This window comes from Anabrus simplex, chromosome 4 (genome assembly GCF_040414725.1).
Source record: "Anabrus simplex isolate iqAnaSimp1 chromosome 4, ASM4041472v1, whole genome shotgun sequence".
NCBI classification, from domain to species: Eukaryota; Metazoa; Arthropoda; class Insecta; order Orthoptera; family Tettigoniidae; genus Anabrus; species Anabrus simplex.
The window spans coordinates 200,368,861-200,390,546 of NC_090268.1; the positions used below are offsets into that span (position 1 = coordinate 200,368,861).

The 21,686-nt window shown below is 41.0% G+C and overlaps 1 protein-coding gene across 1 annotated transcript in view; it reads right to left on the reverse strand.

The window, feature by feature from the left end:
• The window catches only part of LOC136872566 (odorant receptor coreceptor), a 61,619-nt gene extending 41,357 nt beyond the window's left edge, over nucleotides 1-20,262 (reverse strand). Inside the window, exons 1-2 of the mRNA XM_067146367.2 lie at nucleotides 20,147-20,262; nucleotides 17,094-17,198 (exon numbers count right to left, since the gene is read on the reverse strand). Of these exons, the coding sequence (XP_067002468.2) occupies nucleotides 17,094-17,198; nucleotides 20,147-20,242 (201 nt within the window). The 5' untranslated portion in view covers nucleotides 20,243-20,262. The remainder of the gene's footprint in view (nucleotides 1-17,093; nucleotides 17,199-20,146) is intronic.
• Nucleotides 20,263-21,686: the final 1,424 nt, after the last annotated feature.

Genomic DNA, 21,686 nt, shown 5'->3' on the forward strand with positions numbered 1-21,686 from the left:
TATTTGATCGCATTCAAAAATGTTGTACTTATTGCATTGCTTTACTCCGACTTACTCTTAAGAAAAACGATCAGGTCTAAACATGCACAATGACGTCATCACAACAGCACGTGCTTACTCTAGCTTTCCCGATGCATGTTTAAACTCGTTCGAATTTACCGCTACCACATTCCTTTACATCGACTTACTCTTAAGAAAACGGACAAGTCTAAACATGTATGATGATGTCATCACAACAGCACGTGCTTACTCTAGCTTACCCGATGCGTGATTAAACTTGTTCGAATTAACCGCCACCACATAGAGTGCAGCAGCGAGGTAAGCGATGTAAGATGGCGGTAGCTAAAGATGTCAGCACGGTGCTCTGTTGATTAAAGATGGCTGCTTGTCAAAAAGATTTTTTCAAGTTATCCGCCACCACATAGAGTGCAGCACTGAGGTTTGCGATGCAATATGGCGGGTGACAGCTTGTCAAAGGTAAGTAGCTAAAGAGGGCAGCACTAAGGTTAGCAATGCAAGATGGTGGATGACAGCTGTGACGTAAAATATTACCCGCAAGATAGCACCACGATGCCCTTTTCATTAAAGATGGCAGCTAGAATTTTTCAAATTAACCGCCTCAAAGGTAAGTAGCTAAAGAGGGCAGCACTGTTCTCTCTGGATTAAAGATGGCAGCTTGTCGAAAAGAATTTTTCAAATTAACCGCCTCAAAGGTAAGTAGCTAAAGAGGGCAGCACTGTTCTCTCTGGATTAAAGATGGCTGCTTGTCGAAAAGAATTTTTTCAAATTATCCGCCACCACAAAGAGGGCAGCACGGTGCTCTCTTGATTAAAGATGGTGGATGACAGCTGAAGAGCGAGTAGAATTTGTTTCCAAATAAGAGCACGTAGAATTTGCCGCCACCACATAGAGTGCAGCACTGTTCTCTCTAGATTAAAGATGGTGGATGACAGAAAAGCGCATAGGTTTGTAAAGCACGTGGAATTTGCCGCCACCGCATAGAGTGCAGCACTGTTCTCTCTAGATTAAAGATGGTGGATGACAGAAAAGCGCATAGGTTTGTAAAGCACGTGGAATTTGCCGCCACCACATAGAGTGCAGCACTGTTCTCTCTAGATTAAAGATGGCGGATGACAGCTGTCAGAAAAGCACATAGGTTTGTAAAGCACATGGAATTTACCGCCACCACATAGAGTGCAGCACTGTTCTCTCTGGATTAATGATGGCGGATGACAGCTAACGAAATTGCCCGCATGATAGCAGCACAGTGCTCTATTGATTAAAGATGGCGGATGACAGCTGTCAAAAAAGCACGTGGCTTTGTTTCCCAACAAGAGCACATAGAATTTTTCAAATTGCCGCCACCACATTTCAAAGGTATCTAGCTAAAGAGTACAGCACTGTGCTCTGTTGATTAAAGATGGCGGATGACGGCTGTCAAAAAAGCGCGTGAGTTTGTTTCCAAACAAGAGCATGTAGAATTTTTCAATTTGCCGCCACCACATAGAGGGCAGCACGGTGCTCTCTTGATTAAAGATGACTGCTGTCATGTGGAATTGCCTGCCACCACATTTCAAAGGTAACTAGCTAAAGAGTGTAGCACGGCGCTCAAAGATGGCTGCTGTCAAAAAAGCATTTTTTCAAATTATCCGCCACCACATTTCAAAGGTAAGTAGCTAAAGAGGGCAGCACTGTGCTCGATGGATTAAAGATGGCGGATGACAGCTGTCAAAAAAGCACGTGGCTGTCAAAAAGCACGTGGATTTGTTTATCTCGAGCTAGTGAGGTTAAGTTGGTAGCACTAAGGTTTAGGCCCGCCAAGATGGCAGCACTGCCGATGACAGGTGACGAAAGAGGGCAGCACAGCGCTCTGTAGTTTAAAGATGGCGGATGACAGCTGTCAAAAAGCACGTGGCTGTCAAAAAGCACGTGGCTTTGTTTATTTCGAGCTAGTTAGGTTAAGTTGGTACCACCGAGGTTTATTCCCGTCAAGATGGCAGTACTGAGGTTAGCGATGCGTTGTTGTCTGTCAAAAAGCACGTGGCTTTGTTTACAAATCTGTCAAAAAGCACGTGGCTGTCAAAAAACACGTGGCTTTGTTTACCTCATGCTAGTTAGGTTAAGTTGGCACTACTGGGGTTTAGGCCCGTCAAGATGGTAGTACTGAGGTTTGCGATGCGTTGTTGTCGATGACAGCTGTCAAAAAGCACGTGGCTTTGTTTACAAATCTGTCAAAAAGCACGTGGTTGTCAAAAAGCACGTGGCTTTGTTTACCTCGCGCTAGTTAGGTTAAGTTGGCACTACTGAGGTTTAGGCCCGTCAAGATGGCAGTACTGAGGTTAGCGATGCGTTGTTGTCTGTCAAAAAGCACGTGGCTTTGTTTACAAATTCAAATTTCCCGCGGGAGGTGGAGGAGACCTCTGGGAGGCCTCTGGCTGAGGTGGAGGTGGAGGAGGCATCTGGGAGGCCTCTGGCTGAGGTGGAGGTGGAGGTGGCCTCTGGGAGGCCTCTGGCTGAGGTGGAGGTGGAGGTGGCCACTGGGAGCCTGAGGTGGAGGTGGCCGCCGAACTGTCCAATTATACTACTTAGATCTTTTCCGTCTGAACCCAAATTGCTTCTCTGGTAACAGTGGAGCCAATTTATTCATCATTCTCTTCGTTAAGATCCTCGTCAGGAGTTTCAAACCTGTTTGTTCCATCGCGATCCCTCTGTAGGAATTCGGGTCATCTGCGTCTCCTTTCGCCTTATATAGCATTCGATTGTTGCCTTCCTCCAATCTATTGGGACCCTTCCAGTTTCGAGGCATTTGTTGAATAAGGCACTCCATACCGGTAGCATTTCCCTCAATGTCTCTTTTAGATGCTCATTTCTGACTCCATCTGGTCCTGGTGTTCTATTGCTTCTTCCTTCGTTGATGGCCTGAACGATGTCATCTTCCGTTATGACATCTGATGGTTCTCTGTGTTCTGGACACCTGAGTGTTGGTCTCGTGTCTCACGAAGCAATTGTTTTGTTGAGGTATGATTTCCATGTTTCCATATCGATATTAGAATGTATTTTGCTCGTTTTCGGTCGTAGAGCATTGTATGGGTCCAATTTAGCTTCTTCTATGATCCTTTTCTGATGTTCTTCAATGTACTGAATCTTTTTCCTCTTCAGGGGCTCTTTGTACTGAGCTCTCTGTCAAGACAGACTCCAATCCTCAGACCGTAATATAAAAAAACATGGCGGCCAAAGTAGCTGGATTGATGGGAATGGCTAACACGAAAATACCACGTACAGTGGCGTTAATTTAACATGACAAATGTAATATCATAGGAAAAATCACTTTGTCAGGTATGAAAACGCTTCGCCAACAAGTACGCACCACACACAATCAACTAGAATAATATATCTAGAATATATGGAGCGTGCGGCTGTGAACTTGCATCCGGGAGATAGTGGGTTCGAATCCCACTGTCGGCAGCCCTGGAGATGGTTTTCCGTGGTTTCCCATTTTCACACCAGGCAAATGCTGGGGATGTACCTTAATTAAGTTCACGGTCGCTTCCTTCCCACTCCCAGGCCTTTCCTATCCCATCGTCGCCATAAGACCTGTCTGTGTCAGTGCGACGTAAAACCACTAGCAAAAAAGTTCTTTTACGTGCCAGTAAATCTACCGATACGATGCTGATGTATATAATCACCTTCAAATACAACCAGACTGAGCCAGGATCGAACCTGCCAACTTGTCAGAAGGCCAGCTCCTTAACCGTCTGAGCCACTCAGCCCAAGTACTCCCGAAATGATTATTTAAACCAATGAACGGCCCTGGTAATGTTAACATAATGTTGACATATGACATAGCAACACTTCACAATGATGGTAACCTTAGTAATGAAACGTTCAGACACTAAAGATGTAATAGGTTTTTACCCATTAAAGAATATGAGTGCAAAATCTCTATCATTTTATACCTAGAATAATTCGTGAGGCGATAGAAATTGCTGAACACCCGAATAATTTGAACAAAGAGGAAGCTACAGATCAAGGCTACACTCCATAGTTAACTCTTCAACATCTTTCTCCTTGACTCTGGTGGCCCTGGAATGAACTATATTTTTAAGAGGGTCTTTCTATCTTGAGTGCAGTTGCTATGGAGTTACAGTTGCTCCTAATGTCTTGGTTATTACTCTGAACGTCTGAAGACGATCCTGGTTGCAGGTTCGAAACGAATCAGAAAGATTATTGCAAGAAATGTTAAACTACTTTATTAAATAATGTGTATATTTTGTCTTCAGTGTTTCTTAACAGTTCATAAAGTACATGGATCCTTCCGTTTTAAATTACTAGACAGCAACAATGAACATTGTATTCCGTTACGAGACGTTATGGCTGACATGTCATATTTCAAGTTATAGGCTATTTCAAATTTTAACATTGAAGATAACGAAAGTTTTTGCAAGAAATGAAGACAATTTTGTGTAAATAATGTGTAACTTTATCTTTAACGTATTCTAAAATAGTTCTTCCATTTTTTTTTCAATTTCTGAACAATGAGTTTTGTAATCTACCACGTGATTTTATGGCTGAAGGAGTCTCAGAGACAAGACATGTCCCAAAATATGTTTAATATGTTTATATATTAAATAGTTTTCACTTGTAAAGTGATGTGTGTTGATTGGGCGGACCATAAACCTAACATTGTTTCTTAATTTTAACTGTATCAATACGGATCTATATAATGCAGTTCGTAAACTTAATAAGTATTACACAACGTAACATCCAAAAAATTATGTATTATTATATAATTTAGTGGTCGTGAAAATCTACGTCTTATATATTTATTGAGAAACTCAGCGACTTTCAGACATTCTGGATTGCCACAAGGACAACATAACAAAATTAAATTTGAACTTAACAACATCTGATAAGACGTAACTCTGAACTTTGGAGCGTGGGTTGGCGACCACAGGGCCCTCAGCTGAGTCCTGGCATTGCTTCCACTTACTTGTGCCAGGCTCCTCACTTTCATCTATCCTGTCCGACCTCCCTTGGTCAACTCTTGTTCTTTTCCGACCCCGACGATATTAGGTTTACGATGGTAGGGAGTCTTTCATTTTCACGCCCTTCGTGGCCCTTGTCTTTCTTTGGCCGATACCTTCATTTCTCGAAGTGTCGGATCCTTTCCATTTTTTCTCTCTGATTAGTGCTATTTAGAGGATGGTTGCCTAGTTGTACTTCCTCTTAAAACAATAATCATCACTACCACCATGTAACACTAAAAATTCAAATATTAATAACACTATATATAGCCTACAGCATTGAAGATTTGGAAATAGAAAAAAGGAAATAAAGAACAATACATTCGTTATTAGGACAATAACGGGAAAATAGAGGGAACTATTGTGAATAGAGATATGATTTTAAAATATATAGACAAATATCCTCGTAAGCTGGCGACTACCAAAAGATTGATTCTGGACTTTTGGAAGCCGAATTTATTCCAGAAATAAAAATAAACATATGTAGCTGCGTTTTCTAAGGTATTAGTATCCATATTTTATATTGTATACCTGGATTTGAACATTTAACGTAAAACCAACACAGAGCCATGTTGCTTGGCAGGAGGAAGGTTAAACAGACAGCTAGATAGCGTGTAAAATGCCCAGTCGTTCCAATATGATGGAGGGAAAATGGACGGATCCAAATCCGGACTTCAGACATGCGCAAACTGGAATGGCCGTACACGGGTTTCAACTATGTGCGACCGCGTGATATCATACAGTGAAAGTGGGTACCCTATGCGGTAGAAGATCGCATCCAAAGATGCAAAAACCAGAACTTTGACTGAATACAACAAAGAATCGTAAATGACTAAAAGAACATTAATGAACTTTGGTATAGTAGCTACCGTAAAATTCCAGGTAAATTTTAATGTATTGATGAAATTGATTGGCCAATGACTGCAATACACATTTCAATTTCACCAAATTTATTCACCACATTTATTAAACACACCGCGTGTAAAGATATTAGGCATTCAAATTTTTTATTATCTCCATAGTACGATAAAATTGCTTTTTTAAAAATAATTCCTAGTTGCAGGCGGCTAAAATGGAATAAAAATGTAATGTTTTCTCCGCAAAGTGTGGACAACTGCCCCCGCCCTACCTCGCCCCCTCCCAACTAATCGCCACCACTGTTCAAACGAAGATGACTCTACATCAATTAGGGCATACTATGCCATCAATTAGAAATGAAAATGTCGGAACTAACAGTGGCTTTATACCCAACACATCCACAGGCGAAACCCAGTCATCTCGATCACCACAACCTGTCACAGGGAAACGGATATCTGACTATTTTGTAACATTCATACTGAAAAATGTTTCCCTAAAATAGATAGTCTTGTTCCAATATGCGATATTTTGTGTTGCCTTCTCTTTCTTGATTTACTGATCATCGAATATGATTGTAATGTACGGTTGTCTAGTGAAATAGTAGAAGTTGGTTACACATATTGTGCGGTAAGATCGTTAATTGTTTCAACTTATTTGTTTAATTTCGAGACCTGATTTTCACGATAAAAGGTATTTATAACAATTTGTAATCTATGCCATATGCATTTTATATTCACTGATTTTATATTTGATTATTTTTTAAAATTGGCTTTACGTCGCACCGACACAGATAGGTTTCTTTGCGACGATCACATAGGAAAGGGCTAGGATTGGGACGGAAGCGGTCATGACCTTAATTAAGATACTGTCTCAGCATTTTCCTGGTGTAGAAGTGGGAAACCACGGAAGACCATATTTCGGGCTGTCGACAATGGAGTTCGAACTCACGATCTCTCGAATGCAAACACATAACTACGTTCAAAGCCTATAATTGTTTGTGTACGTCACATTTTGTCTTTTTGAATATGCTGCATTTATTTACTACAGTTCAGAACAGAAATATGGAAGTTCTAATGAAAAGGGCGAACCCCGAGTGTATATGAAATGTTTCCTAGATTCAGTTTTGTCCTGCTACTGTATGTTACACTTTTAACGGTAGTAATTCATCGAAACGATCACGTCGCCGCTATCAGTGGAGGCGTTTCCGGTCATTCCCACACCCAATTTATACAGCTATCGGCGTAGTAGGTACGCTGCACGTGGCTGTGTGGTCAGAGGTGCATGGCGATAGACTGCTCATGAATGATTATCAAGAAATCCCAATTTCGACAGATTGCGCAGATTGACTCACCGGTCAAAATATTTGGCGCCTTCTAATAAAAATTTAGTTCAGTAACATTATGGTTTGTTAGTTTTGGAACATGTTTTTTATAACATCTTACTGGAACATGTTATTTCAATGGAACTGGAATGTTGGAACATGTTATTGGAAAATAACAGTTTATCCCACCTCTAGTATATTCAGCAATCGAGTCAGGTGCAATTTATGGAACAATGAAAAGAACTGAATGCTGACATAAAACAAAGGAAGCGTTAAAAAAGAACTTCAGTGTGAACTGTGCCCTTTGGTGACGTCGTTCGGGAATCATTTGTGGAATCACTAGCAGTGTTGGATCGCTCTGAAGATATTCCCCACCCTTCCCCTAGAGACAATCTTCAGGTCCTCAACTCTCGGTCTTGTTAATCCCAAAAGTTGAACACACCGTTCGTGTTTCGGTTTCGACGAGGCTTTTGTCAAGATATCAGCTGGCATGTCTCCAGATGCAACATGCCCCAAATTCATGACTCCATACTGAAGAGTTTCTCGAACACAGTGATGGTGAACGTCAATGTGCTTTGTTCGTGCATGAAACACAAGACTTGTGGCTAGTTTCTGAACAATGAAATTTTCGTTGTACAATGTCATCTTCTTAACATCAGATGCTCCAAACTCTTTCAAAAAATGTCGAAGGTGGACGAGTTCTTTGGTGGCATCGCTGAGCGCCATATATTCCGCCTCAGTGGTTGACACAACTAACGTGCATTGTTTCCTGGAATCCCATGCAACATGACCGTCATTCATAATAAAGACGTATCCAGTAAATGAACGTCTGTCGTCAATCGACCCTCCATTGATTCATTTCCATCAGCCTTGATAAGCTTCGTTCCAGCAATGGCAAGCGCGGATATGGGACTGCACTCCGTCATGTTGAAACGACGCAGGATGTCCTCTATGTATGACCTCTGATCTATGCAGATGTCTATCCCCAGACAACGCTTCACCTCACCAAAATTCTTCAAGTCGAAAGCCACACTTAAACGAGTTTTAATTGAATAATTTTCTCAGGGTTCCGACACATCTCCAAAATATCGTCGACGTACTGCATAATACGATGATGGTTAGATCCTCATCTTGGTCCTTCGTTTATATGCATTCGTCGGTACTGCTACTTAACTACGAACAAGACGTCGGTGCCAAGCCCGACCAGCCTGCTTCAAGCCATATAAAGCCTTCTTCATGTGACAGACGAAGTCCCCCATTTTCAGGCTTTGCAACATAGCCTCAGCTTCATGGACGAATTTTTGATCGTGATTCTTCTTTCTAACGATCTATTTGAGTAATTCTTCCATCTCGTTAGGAAACTCCATGAACACATCCTCGTCCAAGATACCGTTGAAATAGGCTGCAGCGACATCATACTGATGAATTTTCAATGGATTGAACCCAATCGACTAACCGGGGCAAAATTTTCATGATAGTCCTTTCTGAAACGTTGGGAGCATCCTTTTGCAACAGTTTGGGCTCTTCTCCTTCCCAAAAGTCTATCCTTTCCGTACTTATTTCACAGAATGAAACGGATTCCAATCCGATCCTTGGCTACAAACCTTGATACCTATTGACTTGACTTCATTTGCCAACGCTTCTAGCCATTGATGCGATTGCGCACGGGACAAAGCCTGCGAGATAGGGACCTTAGATATGCAATGTCTGCCTTTTCTTCATCGTCGTGATTTATCGGTGCTCTGTCACCACGATCAAAACGGGGTCTTCCTGGTCATCCGGGTCATCCAGTGTAAATTTTGTATCTTTTTCCGGGTCGGCGCCTCGATTGTTTCTCCGCAGGTAAACCGAGAAAACCTTTCTGGTCCGAATATTCTGTCTCAAAGTCGTCTTGTTGGTCTAAGATTTCGGCATCTACGTCTCGTCCTTGAGGAGAGCAATTGAGATTGATTTCAACGAATGGTTTTCTGCTGCAATGTCGTCGTTCAGCGGACTGGACGGTTCTCGTTAAGTGACTTCCTCCGGCTCGAAACCTCCACATTCGTTGCTTGACTGCGTAGGCGATTTCACCAGGAACTTGACGTCTCTTACTCTTGTCGGAACCCATACCCGATACCCCTTTGTTTCCGCGCTGTATCATACGAAGATTCCTTTTACGGAGCGAGGCTCGAGCTTACTTCAACCTGGTGACATGGCTATGACGAACACTTTGCATCCAGACGGCTTGAAGTCTGTCACGTGGGTTTGTTTCCAAACAAGAGAGCTAAAGAGGGCAGCACGATGCTCTCTTGATTAAAGGTGGCTGCTGTAAAAAATCACGTTGAAATTACCGCCACCACCTTTCAAAGGTAAGTAGCTAAAGAGTGCAGCACTGAGGTTTGCTATACAAGAAGGTGGATGACCGCTGAAATTACCAGCAGTGTCGTAAGGAGTGCAACACTAAGGTTCGCGATGCAAGATGCGGATGATATCTGTCAAAAAAGCACATGGAATTTAAATTACCCACCACCACAATTCAAAGGTATGTAGCTAAAGAGGACAACACGGTGCTCTGTTGATTAAAGATGGCTGCTGTCAAATAGAATTTTTCAAATTGCCCTCCACCACATTTCAAAGGTAAGTAGCTAAAGAGTGCAGCACTGAGGTTTGCGATGCAAGATGGTGGATGACAGCTGACGGAATTTTTTAAAATTACCAGCAGTGCTGTAAAGAGGGCAGCACTAAGTTTAGCGATGCAAGATGGCGGATGACAGCTGTCAAAAAAGCACGTGGATTTATTTACCCATTCAAATCTCGCGCAAGTAAGATTTAGTTGGTAGCACTGAGGTTTAGGTCCGTCAAGATAGCAGCAGTGAAGTTAGCGATGCGTTGTTGTCGATGATAGCTGTCAAAAAGCACGTGGCTTTGTTTACAAATTCAAATCTCCCGCGGGAGGAGGAGCGGGCCCCTGGGAAGGCCCCTCGGGTGGCGGCGGAGGAGCGGGACCCTGGGAAGGCCCCTCGGGTGGCGGCTGAGGAGCGGGCCCCTGGGAGGGGCCCTCGGGTGGTGGCGGAGGAGCGGGCCACTGGGAGCCTGCGCAGGTGGAGGCCTCAGAACCCGTGATTATATATACTTGTGTCAATATTGTAAGAAATTTTTCTGTGGAACTTTCCCTACCTTGTCGTCCTCAGCGATGTTTTTGCACTCGGCGCTACCTTGCCCTCGAAAATAATACCGGCTGTTCTTACGAGTCGCAGTCAGGATTTCATGTCCATTGCTGTTCACAACTTCGGCTTTCATTTTCTTGAATATGACATCGTAACTTTTATCTGTGATTTTGCTCACTGATATTACATTTTCGCGCAAATCCGGCACATACAGAGTATTTCAGAAATAGATCACTTTGCCCTCATTATTTACCTGTGTGAAGGTTGAAACTGAACCGTTCCCCTTAATATCAACATGTGCACAGCTGGCAGGTTCAGTTTCCCAAGTCCCTCCTGATCGAGTTTGGCGAAAGCATTAATGTCTTTGCACATACGAGTTGTGCAGCCACTGTCAACACATCAGGCATCACAATCTGCGTCGTTCCTAACTTGAAGCGCCTGAGTCGACATCGTGCCTTTCGGAACATACAAACACACGTGATCAGCACTATTGGCAGATTGTTCACCGGTTTTCTTCGGTGCTCTACAGTCACTTTTACGATGACCTGTTTTTCAGCAGTGGACGCGTGTTGGGCTCATAACCTCTAGTAAACTGAGACGAATTATTGCGCAGTAAATAATACGATCCCGTCTATCTTTCATAAACGTATTTTCAGCAATCAAATAAGTTGGTTACAATTTATGAGACAATGCAAAGAACTGAAATCTGTATATTAAAAAAATTGATGAAAACTAAAGTCAGTCCGGTCGATTTCCTTCATTTCTTTTTTAACTGAAAGGTATTCATGCACAGATTTGTCATCAGGTACTATAAATCACTTAACTTCCGCTTTCCTCAAATTATTTGATTTTTCAATTTTTGTCTCTTTGAAGCAATCATATCTTTGGTTCTGATTGAGGTACGGAGTTCGTTTTGGCCTAAGAACACTCAGTGGATCAATATATTTCATTACAGCTCTTAACTATTCAAATTGGTTGATTCTGACGAAAGTTATAAGTGCACATTCAATTTGACGTCTCATTTCTTCAACATTTTTTCTCATTGAAGCAATCATATCTTTCGTTATAATTGAGGTACGCAGTTCGTTTTGGTCTAAAACCACTCAGTGGATCAAGCTCTTTCCTTTGAGGTAATAATTACTTAAATTGGTCGATTCTGAGAAAAGTTATGAGTACATTTGTCTCTATGACGAAGATCTTTGAAGGACAGTTCGGCGCGTAGTATTGTTCCAAGGGACGTTTAATTCAATTTCTTTGTGTGATGTATTTTCAAGTGTTTTGTTGACATAATGTTACATTATATTACCACAGCAGAGCATGTTCTTTATTTCATTAACTCGAAACTTTGCAAATACGTCCGTGAGGATAGTAACAAACAACATCATAATTTGTACATTGCGGGCGGAGCCAGCGGGAAACTGCTAGTTTGATATAAAACAAAGGCAGCGTTAAAAACAAACTTCAATGTGTACCGTGGAAGGCGTCTGACACTTCAAAAATGAAGGTATCGGCCAAAGGAAGACAAGGGCCACGAAGGGCGTGACAATGAAAGACTCCCTAGGCCTTCATACGTAATACTATTGGGGCCGAAAAAAAAAGAGTTGTTAAGAGGTTTAACACGGGCAAGTGTCATGTTGATTTAACACAAGTATTACAGTTTGTTAGCTTTAACAACTCTTGATGAGACGGCCAGTTTGTTCAGTTGTGTGTTAAGTCTACTTAACAACAGTGTCAACACTTGGTTGGAGAAACTGGGCCCTCGTACTTTGCCTGACTGGCCGAATAATTTGTTAAGAAGTAAGCCATATTTCCCAGTATCGACTCAGTTAAATGTAACTTAAAAGCTTTTCGGTCCGTTGAACACACACGTTCATTATAAATATTACATTATAACATACCTGTAAAAAAACCCACTGTATTAACAAGAAATAAAATACACACTATTAGACAAAGAACTTCTGCAATACACTTCTCTTCTACGGGCAAGGTCCCATTCTGGTAGTTAACATCATGATACTGATACATTTAGCGGAGGACTGTGGACGACGCATTTCACACCTACCAAACTTTGAATTTCTCTCTAGGCTCACCTTAACATTTCAGTACCAAAATTCAAAATCACTAAATTATACTCCTTATCACCAGAGTTCATGGCACACATGAACTTTATCATGGAATTCAATGAGCGCAACAAACCCCACAGCAGGAATGTATGACCTCGACTACCATGTGCCACCATGTACGCTGCCTGCATGTCAATTTCGACGTTTCGTTTTCCTCTACCAGACGGCGGAATAAACAAGGGAATCTCTGTTGGGAGATTTATTACAGAGTTTTAATTAATTTTTGTCGGGTAAACGCCAGACGTATCACCAGAGATAATGGACTTTTTCCTCCCTTCAAAAATCTGACTACCTCTGCCGAAACTCTACCACTGATCAAGAGGGAGCTATCAGACTTAAAGGGGCATCACATTCTGCGTGATAACAGCACTTAATCCAGGTATTTTAGACCAAATGCAAAAATTCTGAAAGCTCATTTCATGAACAGCAGCACTTAAAGAAGTGTAATCTCTAATGGAACAATCACACTTAATCTCAAGATCAAGACTTTCCTAATGTCCTTGTGACAAGCTCTATTATTTACCTAAATGTCTACTATACAGTAGATAACACAACTAATACCTAGTTTCTTCAACGAATGTTAAGTGTGCAATAAAATCAATATGCACACACGCGGCACAGTATTTAAGGTGTTGTCCGATACAATAAAGTACTAAAGCGTTGTCATTCTGAACGTCATTTTCGTAAGCTGTCAAGAGATAGCATCACTCGTCTTACTACTATCTCCCTTGCCTCCTGACAGATAAGGAATATTGCATTTCAGTTTTAGTTTAAGCTGTTGAACAAAATCGATTCCACGCATTCTGCTGCCGTAGAGTGAATGAGTAATGATTCTTTTCCTCATTTGGAGGACGGATAAACTATCTGTATGCTTGTAGTAGCCAATTTACTTACTAAATCGTATAAGTCTTTAGGTACAAAGTTTTCCAGTTTTAAGTATGCTCAAACACCCGCTTCATCCCTTTGACATCTATCGTGCACCACTACATTTCCAAACCACCAGCCACCGCTGAACGGAAGTAACATCTCATCAAAAGAGCAACGGTAAAGTGATTTCAAAACTTCGGGTATTGTTAGGGACAGTCGTTGTCGGTCGAGTTTCTATTCTGAGGATGCGGAGCAATGTTTTCGCGAATCGTGAAGATTCCAGCAGTTTGATTCTCTCATTGAGCAAAAGCACAAAAGAATGGGTGTCTATTAATTAGGGCTAGGAAATATCAATCCAAATGGCAACTATGTTTTTCCTAACGCGGATATATAGCATTGTAACACTGAAAGAAATGACTTACCTATACACAGTAGGCAGTGGTTTAGTTGGACCGGAACGGGCCGGAACGCCGTTCCGGAAAACATTTTCCCGCTTTAGAATGACGTAATATTTTCCATTCAGTAAGAAAATCTTATAATCCATACATAGCGCTGAAACGTCATGGGTGTACTCTAGCGGACTAATATTGAACCTTACGGTTTTATGTTCATAATTATTAGTGATTCAAAGGTACTATACAAAAATAATTGGCCCTCCACTTCTACTTTGGATATCTGCTATGGTGATGAGAGTGTTGGCAACCTTTTTCCACATGTCAGACAAGAGGAGGTACATTAATGCTTTTAGAAAGTATGTCGAGACCAAGGAAATTCCAGTGGAGCTGATGCCTTTAATCAAGAATGTACAGACTATTCCCATCTTTTCAGCAGAAGCTGAAAGAGCTTTCAGTACCATGAATGAGATCCACAGCGAAAAGAGAAATAGGCTGCTGGTTGCAAGATCAAGCAGCGTTTGACCTCGTGTGCATATATTTAACCCACAACCATATGGCTACGAAAGGGGAGACGTTCATCTGATGAAACGACTTGTCGGAAACATGAGGCCGCTGATTTTGACACCCAATACGAGTCTATCTGGAAATTGCTGAATTAATAAGGTGAGTTCCTGTAAATATTTTTTTCCAACTAAATCACTGACAGTAGGTGTGAAACAGATCAACCTGCACCCCAATATACATGGATATAAAACAAACGGAACCACGTTAGCCAAGGCACAACCTAATTACCAAAGACCGGGTTTCAGCGTAGACTTACGTTCCTCGACAACGGGTACATGAGAGAAAAATTTCGAGTCGCTTTTAAAGTTTGGGTATAATAATTTCTTGTGGCTATTTCTAGCCGAGTGAAGCCCTTGTAAGGCAGACCCTCCGATGAGGGTGGGCGGCATCTGCCATGTGTAGGTAACTGCGTTTTTTTGTAGTGGAGGACAGTGTTATGTGTGGTGTGTGAGTTGCAGGGATGTTGGGGAGAGCACAAACACCCAGCCCCGAGCTATTGGAATTAACCAATGAAGGTTAAAATCCCCGACCCTGCCGAGATTCGAACCCGGAACCCTCTGAACCGAAGGCCAGTACGCTGACCATTCAGCCAACGAGTCGGACTAAAGTTTGAGTAGAACGCGTATATTGCCGAGAGTATTTAGCTTACGATTATACTTAATGCCTCAATTGGCAGATAAAAGAGGAGGCTACCTGTTGAAATAATAATAATAATAATAATAATAATAATAATAATAATAATAATAATAATAATAATAATAATCTGAAACGTAGTTTTCATGAAGTAGCTCTGCAAATTAAGGTAATCTTTGTGCCAAATATGTGACGTCACACGCATACTCTGTTATAAGATGGCGTAGTGTTGACTCGCGCGCTCAGCTGGAGGTTAGCTGTCGTTCTGAATACATCGTGCTCAGTGGTATAGAATAAAAATTGTAAAAATGGAAAATAAAGATTTGATTAGGATTCGGCAAAAATTGCAAGAGAAAGAGTTGCAACGAGGAAAGTAAATGATGAAGGAATAAAAGATGATGATGATGATGATGCTTGTTGCTTTAAGGGGCCTAACATCGAAGGTCATCGGCCCCTAATGGTACGAAATGAAAGAACAAAAATTGCAAAGGCATCCACTGACCAAAATAAAAATAAAATATGGCATGAAGAATGAATGGATGGACAGGAACTCAACAAAACACAAAACAAACAAACAAACAAAAACCAGTGGATCGGACTCAATACAGATCGAAAATAACATTATTACCGACCAAAGGAACCACTTAGATGCTTGGTGTCTAAAGGGGGTGCAAAATCCACGTCCCACAGAATGGTACATTTCGCGAGTAAAATAGAACCATGGTATGTGTCATGTTGGGGTATTAATCAGAAGTAGCGAAGACTCACGGTGTTCCACAAAAGATGGTACTACTCACAAGTATTGCAATACGTACAAGTAACGCAGACCTATGGTGTGTCTCACACAATGGCCCAACCCAGAGTCAACGCAAACTGAGAAGGTTCCCCACCTAGGTGTACTAAACACGGGCGCCGGTATTCCCGTGGTGTTCCTCACATAGTGGGTACTAATCACAGGCAACGCAGACCCACGGTGCTGCTCATATAGTGGTACAACTCACAGGCTACGCCCAGACCCGCGGTGTTGCACACATGGGTACGACGCACGGGTACTGGAATTCACCAGGCCAGGCTTTTACTGCTACTAATCATAAACCTGTTTCGTACCGAATTTAGTGGTACTACTCGCAAGTACAGGCAACCTATGGTGTTCCCCGCGTGATGGTACGATTCAAAATTAGTTTCATGGTTCTAATTCAGTCAGGCCTTGGTCGCCCCTTTTAGTCGCCTCTTACGACAGGCAGGGGATACCGCGGGTGTATTCTACATGTGCGTCCCCCACCCGCAGTGGGTAGTGTGTTTGGTCCGCGAGAGGTATTTTATTTCCCTCAAGTCCGCCGGCAAGCCGGTTAGGACCCCCCTATCCGCCACCTGGGACGCACCACGTGGGAGTGGCGTAGCAGGTTCGTGGGGAATAAAAGAAATGAGGTTACTATGAGATACTGAAACAGCGATAACAATTTACAATAAGTAACTGCTTTGATTTCTAATAAGCAAGTCGACGAAACCCTCAAAACAATAGTGGGAGACTTCTGCCAATTTTTTTTTTTTTTTAAGCGTAATAGGTTACAATGCAAATTTACTGAAGGGAGTAACAAGTACTCTCTAGCCTGTACAACGGTTAGGCTAGGAGTTTTGAATAAGCATTAGGGGCACGGCCCAACAGAACCCCTATATTTATGTTACTTTCGCTACATTATGGAAGAGCGGGCTAGACGCCAGTTCCTAACCAAATTACTTGGTGGGGACCAAAGTCCGTTTGCATCGCCATTTAGAACGCCTGGAAGGTATGCACAGCTACTTAACGGCGCGGACGTACAAGTTGCCCGCTTAACTCCTAGCCATTCCAGCGCAAGGACACATGTGTTATCGCTGCTATAGAGCGGGCTGTTGCCTCGCCAGGCTTAATATTCCTGCTGTATGGACTGCCTTGCGAACGGACTTTTGTTCCTACCAGATATTTTGCATTCTAACCTATTACTGCCTAAAAATCCAGGCTCTACTTATTACGTCTAAATGCATGGTGTTTAATTGATGAAGCGTAGATGATGTCAAAAGCTGTGTTTCATAAGTCTTTGGCACTGTAACCGGCCATAACTTGGTCACCTTTCCATCACCTGCGGCTCATTGTTATTATTATTATTAACTGTAGAATACTTTACCACATCAGACAGCTTCGTCCCAAACCAGGAGTATAAGAACAGTTGCGGCAGTTTGTGGGCCCACATCAGACAAATTATTCCAAATTCATAGTCATATTCCGAGATCTGGTAAATAAATAAATAAATAAATAGGAATTTTTCACTAGACATTTTTTACAACAAGAAATGCTTATTTAAAAATCTTAAGATAAGGCACTACAACACAGTGATGAGACCAGAATGTCTTTACGCAAGTGAATGTCCAGTTTTAAACTATAGCTTAGATAAACTGGAAGCACTAGAAAGAAGAATCATGAGAAAAATCTTAGGTCCAATGAAAACAAACAGAACACTGGAAATTAAGAAGTAATAAGGAAATATACCAGAACGTAGAAAATATAATAGAAGAAATAAGAAATAGGAGATTGTTATTTTTTGGACATATGTATAGAAGGTATGGTAACAGACTGACAAGACTAAACAGATATTCAAGTACATTTGGGAGGAAAATTCAACAATAAGCTGGATACAAAAGGGCAATGAAGATTTGTAAAAAATAACAAAAGAGAAGAGAAAACTATACAAAGAGAGAGTTTTAAAAATAAAATGTTAAGAATAGAAGGATCCCAAGGAAGAATGAAAAGGAAACCCGGTCCAAAGTAGTGTGAGGAGAAAAGAATAAAGCATAGTGCAATGATTAAGGAATACTGGAAAGAACGGAAGAGGAAACAAGGAAGAATTAATTAAAATTGACATATGGTCCATAGCATAAATAAATAAATAAATAAATAAATAAATAAATAAATAAATAAATAAATCTATATATATAAAATAACTTGTCCTGACTGACTGACTGACTGACTGACTGACTGATTCATCATCGCCGAGCCAAAACTACTGGACATAAAGAAATGAAATTTTGGGGATATATTCATATTAAGATGTAGGTGCTCGCTAAGAGAGGATTTTTGGATATTCCGTTGCTAAGGGGGTGAAGAGGGGGGTGAAATTTTAAAAAGAGTGTATCTATATCTCAAAACTTTTAAAAGTTTACAGATGTAAAAATTGGTATTTAGAATCTTCTTTTAAAATAAGGATACACGTATTTTTTGTTTCCTGTAAATCCCAATAGGAGGGGTGTAAAAGGGTGAAACATGGGTTGAATGCCTTTAATGAGAATACATATATGTCAGAAACGAAAGATATTACAGAACTGAGAATTTGTATATGGGATCTCCTTTAAAAATAAAGAAACACGTATTTTTTAGTTTTTTGGAAAATCCAATCAATGGCGGTTAAACAGGAGTGACAAATTGGGGTGAATTTTTTGAAAGACTATATCTACAGAATATCTTGGAAACGTAAAATGTTACAGACGTAAAAAGTGGGTGTTTGGAATCTCCTGTAAATGTAAAGAAACATAGGTGATTTGTTTTTGGAAACTCCACTTAAGGGGAACTCAAAAGGGGTGAAATTTTAAAATGAGAATTTTTACAGTAAGTTTATATCTAAAAAACTTAACATGTTACAGAAGTGAAAAATTGTATTTTTTATCTCTATTAAACATAAAGAAACGTGTATTTTTAGTTTTAGGAAATATCACTTGGGTGGAGGGGGGGGGGTAAAGGTGACTGAAAATGGTGTTGAATTCTTTTAATTAGGCTACTGATATATCAAAAATGAAGATGTTACAGACGTGAAATTTGATATTTTCAATCTGCTTTAAAAGTAAAGAAACACGTATTCTCTTAAAATCCAATGAAGCGGGGGTGGGGGGGGGGGGAGGGGTGTGAAAGAATTGAAAAATTAATTAGCTTAATTGTATGAGAATACATACATCTAATACAAACTAAAGTTGTTACAGGCGTGAAAATTCGTATTTGGATCTCCTTTAAAAACAAAGAAAAACGCGTTTTGGGCGGGAAACCATCTTGGAGAGCGGGAGTGTAAAGGAGTTGAATTCCTTTCATGAGGACACATAAATCAAAAACTGAATAAGTTAGAGTCGTGATAATTGGTATTTAGAAGACCTTTTACTATTAAAGAAACAAGTATTTTTTGCGGGAAAGTTCACTTGGGGGGGGGGGGGAATAGTGTGAAATGAAGTGAAAAAAGTAAATTACTTTTATGGGGATACTTATATCTCAAAACTGAAGGTAATAGACGTGAACATTGGTGTTTGGAATCTCCCTTAAACATAAAGAAACAAGCCTTCTTTTAATTTTTTTTGGGGGGGGGGGTAAATAAACTTAACGGCGGTGGGGTGTAGAAGGAGGTGAGACCAATTGATTTTACTGTTATTAATATACTTATAAGGATCCTCCGTTGCTCAGGCGGCAGCGCGCCGGCCTCTCACAGCTGGGTTCCGTGGTTCAAATCCCGGTCACTCCATGTGACATTCGTGCTGGACAAAACGGAGGCGGGACAAGTTTTTATCCGGATACTCCGGTTTTCCCTGTCATCAGCCATTCCAGCAACACATAATAGTAATAATAATAATGTTCCGGACCGTCGTCAAATGTGCGGACCGCGCTGGTAACGGCTCCTGGACGGGTAATGACTAAGAATGCAGTCCGGCCGCGGGTTCAGTGCCGCCCAGGCACCCAATATAACACCACGCCGGATCTCCTGAAGGATTTTATCCATATTAAAAATGATTAAAGGAAAAGATGGCAAAGATTTACGGACCCAACTGACCAGGAGGAATACCTGAGCCTAGCCCGGGAAGTACGAAATCGATTGCTGGAAAGGAAGATTGAAAAATGGGAGGAAACGTGCTGTAAAATAATAGAAAACGAGTCAGATCGGGAATTTTGGTGGGATTCTCGCAGAAAATGAATCAGATCGCGAATTTCGGCGGATTATATATCTAAAACAATAAGTATTCAATTATAAATTTCAGTATAATACCGTAGTGAAGCACGGGTATCTTGCTAGTAAATAAATAAATAAATAAATAAATAAATAAATAAATAAATAAATAAATAAATAAATAAAAATCAATCAATCAATCAATCAATCAATCAATCAATCTAAGAGATGAATTAACAATGTTCGATGTATTTGTTACTTACCGTGAGAGTCAAGTAGAGAGAAATGCAGAGAACCATAATTGCTACCAGGTACTCCACAAAGAAGACTGGGCTGTATAAATCTCGGACGTATCTCATTAATCTAAAGGAGAGAAGAGAAACACGTAGGGTTTCAAAGTTTAAAAGGGTGCAATACGTAACGTAATATCAAATTACAAACTAGAGTAAGGGTTGTTTCACTCTGCCGCCGGGCTGAGTAGCTCAGTCCGGTGGTATTTGAAGGTGCTCAAATACGTCAGCCTTGTGTCGGTAGATTTACTGGCAATGAAAAGAACTCCCCAGAGATAAACTTCTGGCAGCTCGGCGACTCTGAAAACCGTAAAAGTAGTTTTTGGGACGTAAATATCTATAACATTATTAAAAAACAACATTTCACCTCCCTGTTACGTGAGAAATAGAAAATTCGCTGTTACAAACTATTCAATTCGCTTCATAGGAATTGTGTCCGGCAGGTGCATTGTTCTAAATATATAATGTGCAACAATAATGTAGGCCAAACTTTCAGGACACATTCCTTGCTCGTAGAAGAAAATATGTTACATAGACATGAGAACTTATTTGCTACAATTCGACGTACCGCAGTACATTTTATCTTGGGAAACACATAGGAGCAGGACGTACCAGCGTACCACATGAAACACTTTCTCCGTTAGCACTGATACATGCGCAAACCCGCCATCAGCGTATCCGATTCATCCAGTGAGCAGTCATTGTACTTCCGCTTTACGGAGCAAGTGGCTGCGCGGTTTGGTCGCGTAGCTATCAGGTTTCATTCGGAGGATGGTGGAGTCAAACCAGGGTTGCCAGACGTCCCGGATTTTGTGGGACACTACCGTATTCGTGCTAAATGTCCCGCATCCCGGACAGTCCCTATCCGGGACAATTGTCCCGTATTTTGAACCTCGAGAGAAATACGCCACTGTTTCCGCCTCTGATAAGTACCAAGAGCTCTTCTTCTTTCTTTCAAAGAGAATATATTTCTTCACTCTTTGGTTTCTTTATCTGGTGTGAGTTCGTAGATTTAAAAAAAATGTTGTATCTATTTTATTGTTTCCAATTCTCGGGTTGGCCATCCTGGCGAATAAGACGCGTAATAGTGGAGAGCTACATGAGGTAGTCCGGGTCCACCAGATGTCCGTATGAAATTGTCAGCTATGAGAAAGATTATATTCCGTTGACTTATTAGGTCTGAGCTGTTTATTTCTGTAAATTTCTCTTCAATGTCACGCAGAGATATTTATGAAATTGCTAAGAAAAACAAAAAACCTCTTAACAGCACTTCAGAGAAAAGGAAATATATTGAAATTGAAATAACTGGTATGCATTATTTTTAAAAAAGTCCTATTTATTTTACGTCGCTCCGACAGAGGCAGGTCTTACAGTGACGATGGGATAGAAAAGGGCTAGGACTGGAATTGACCGTGGCCTGAAGACAGGCTACAGCCCCAGCATTGCATCTTCATGTGCAACGTGAATCACATCTGTACGTAGGTAATATTTAGATGTAACATCAATACACGAA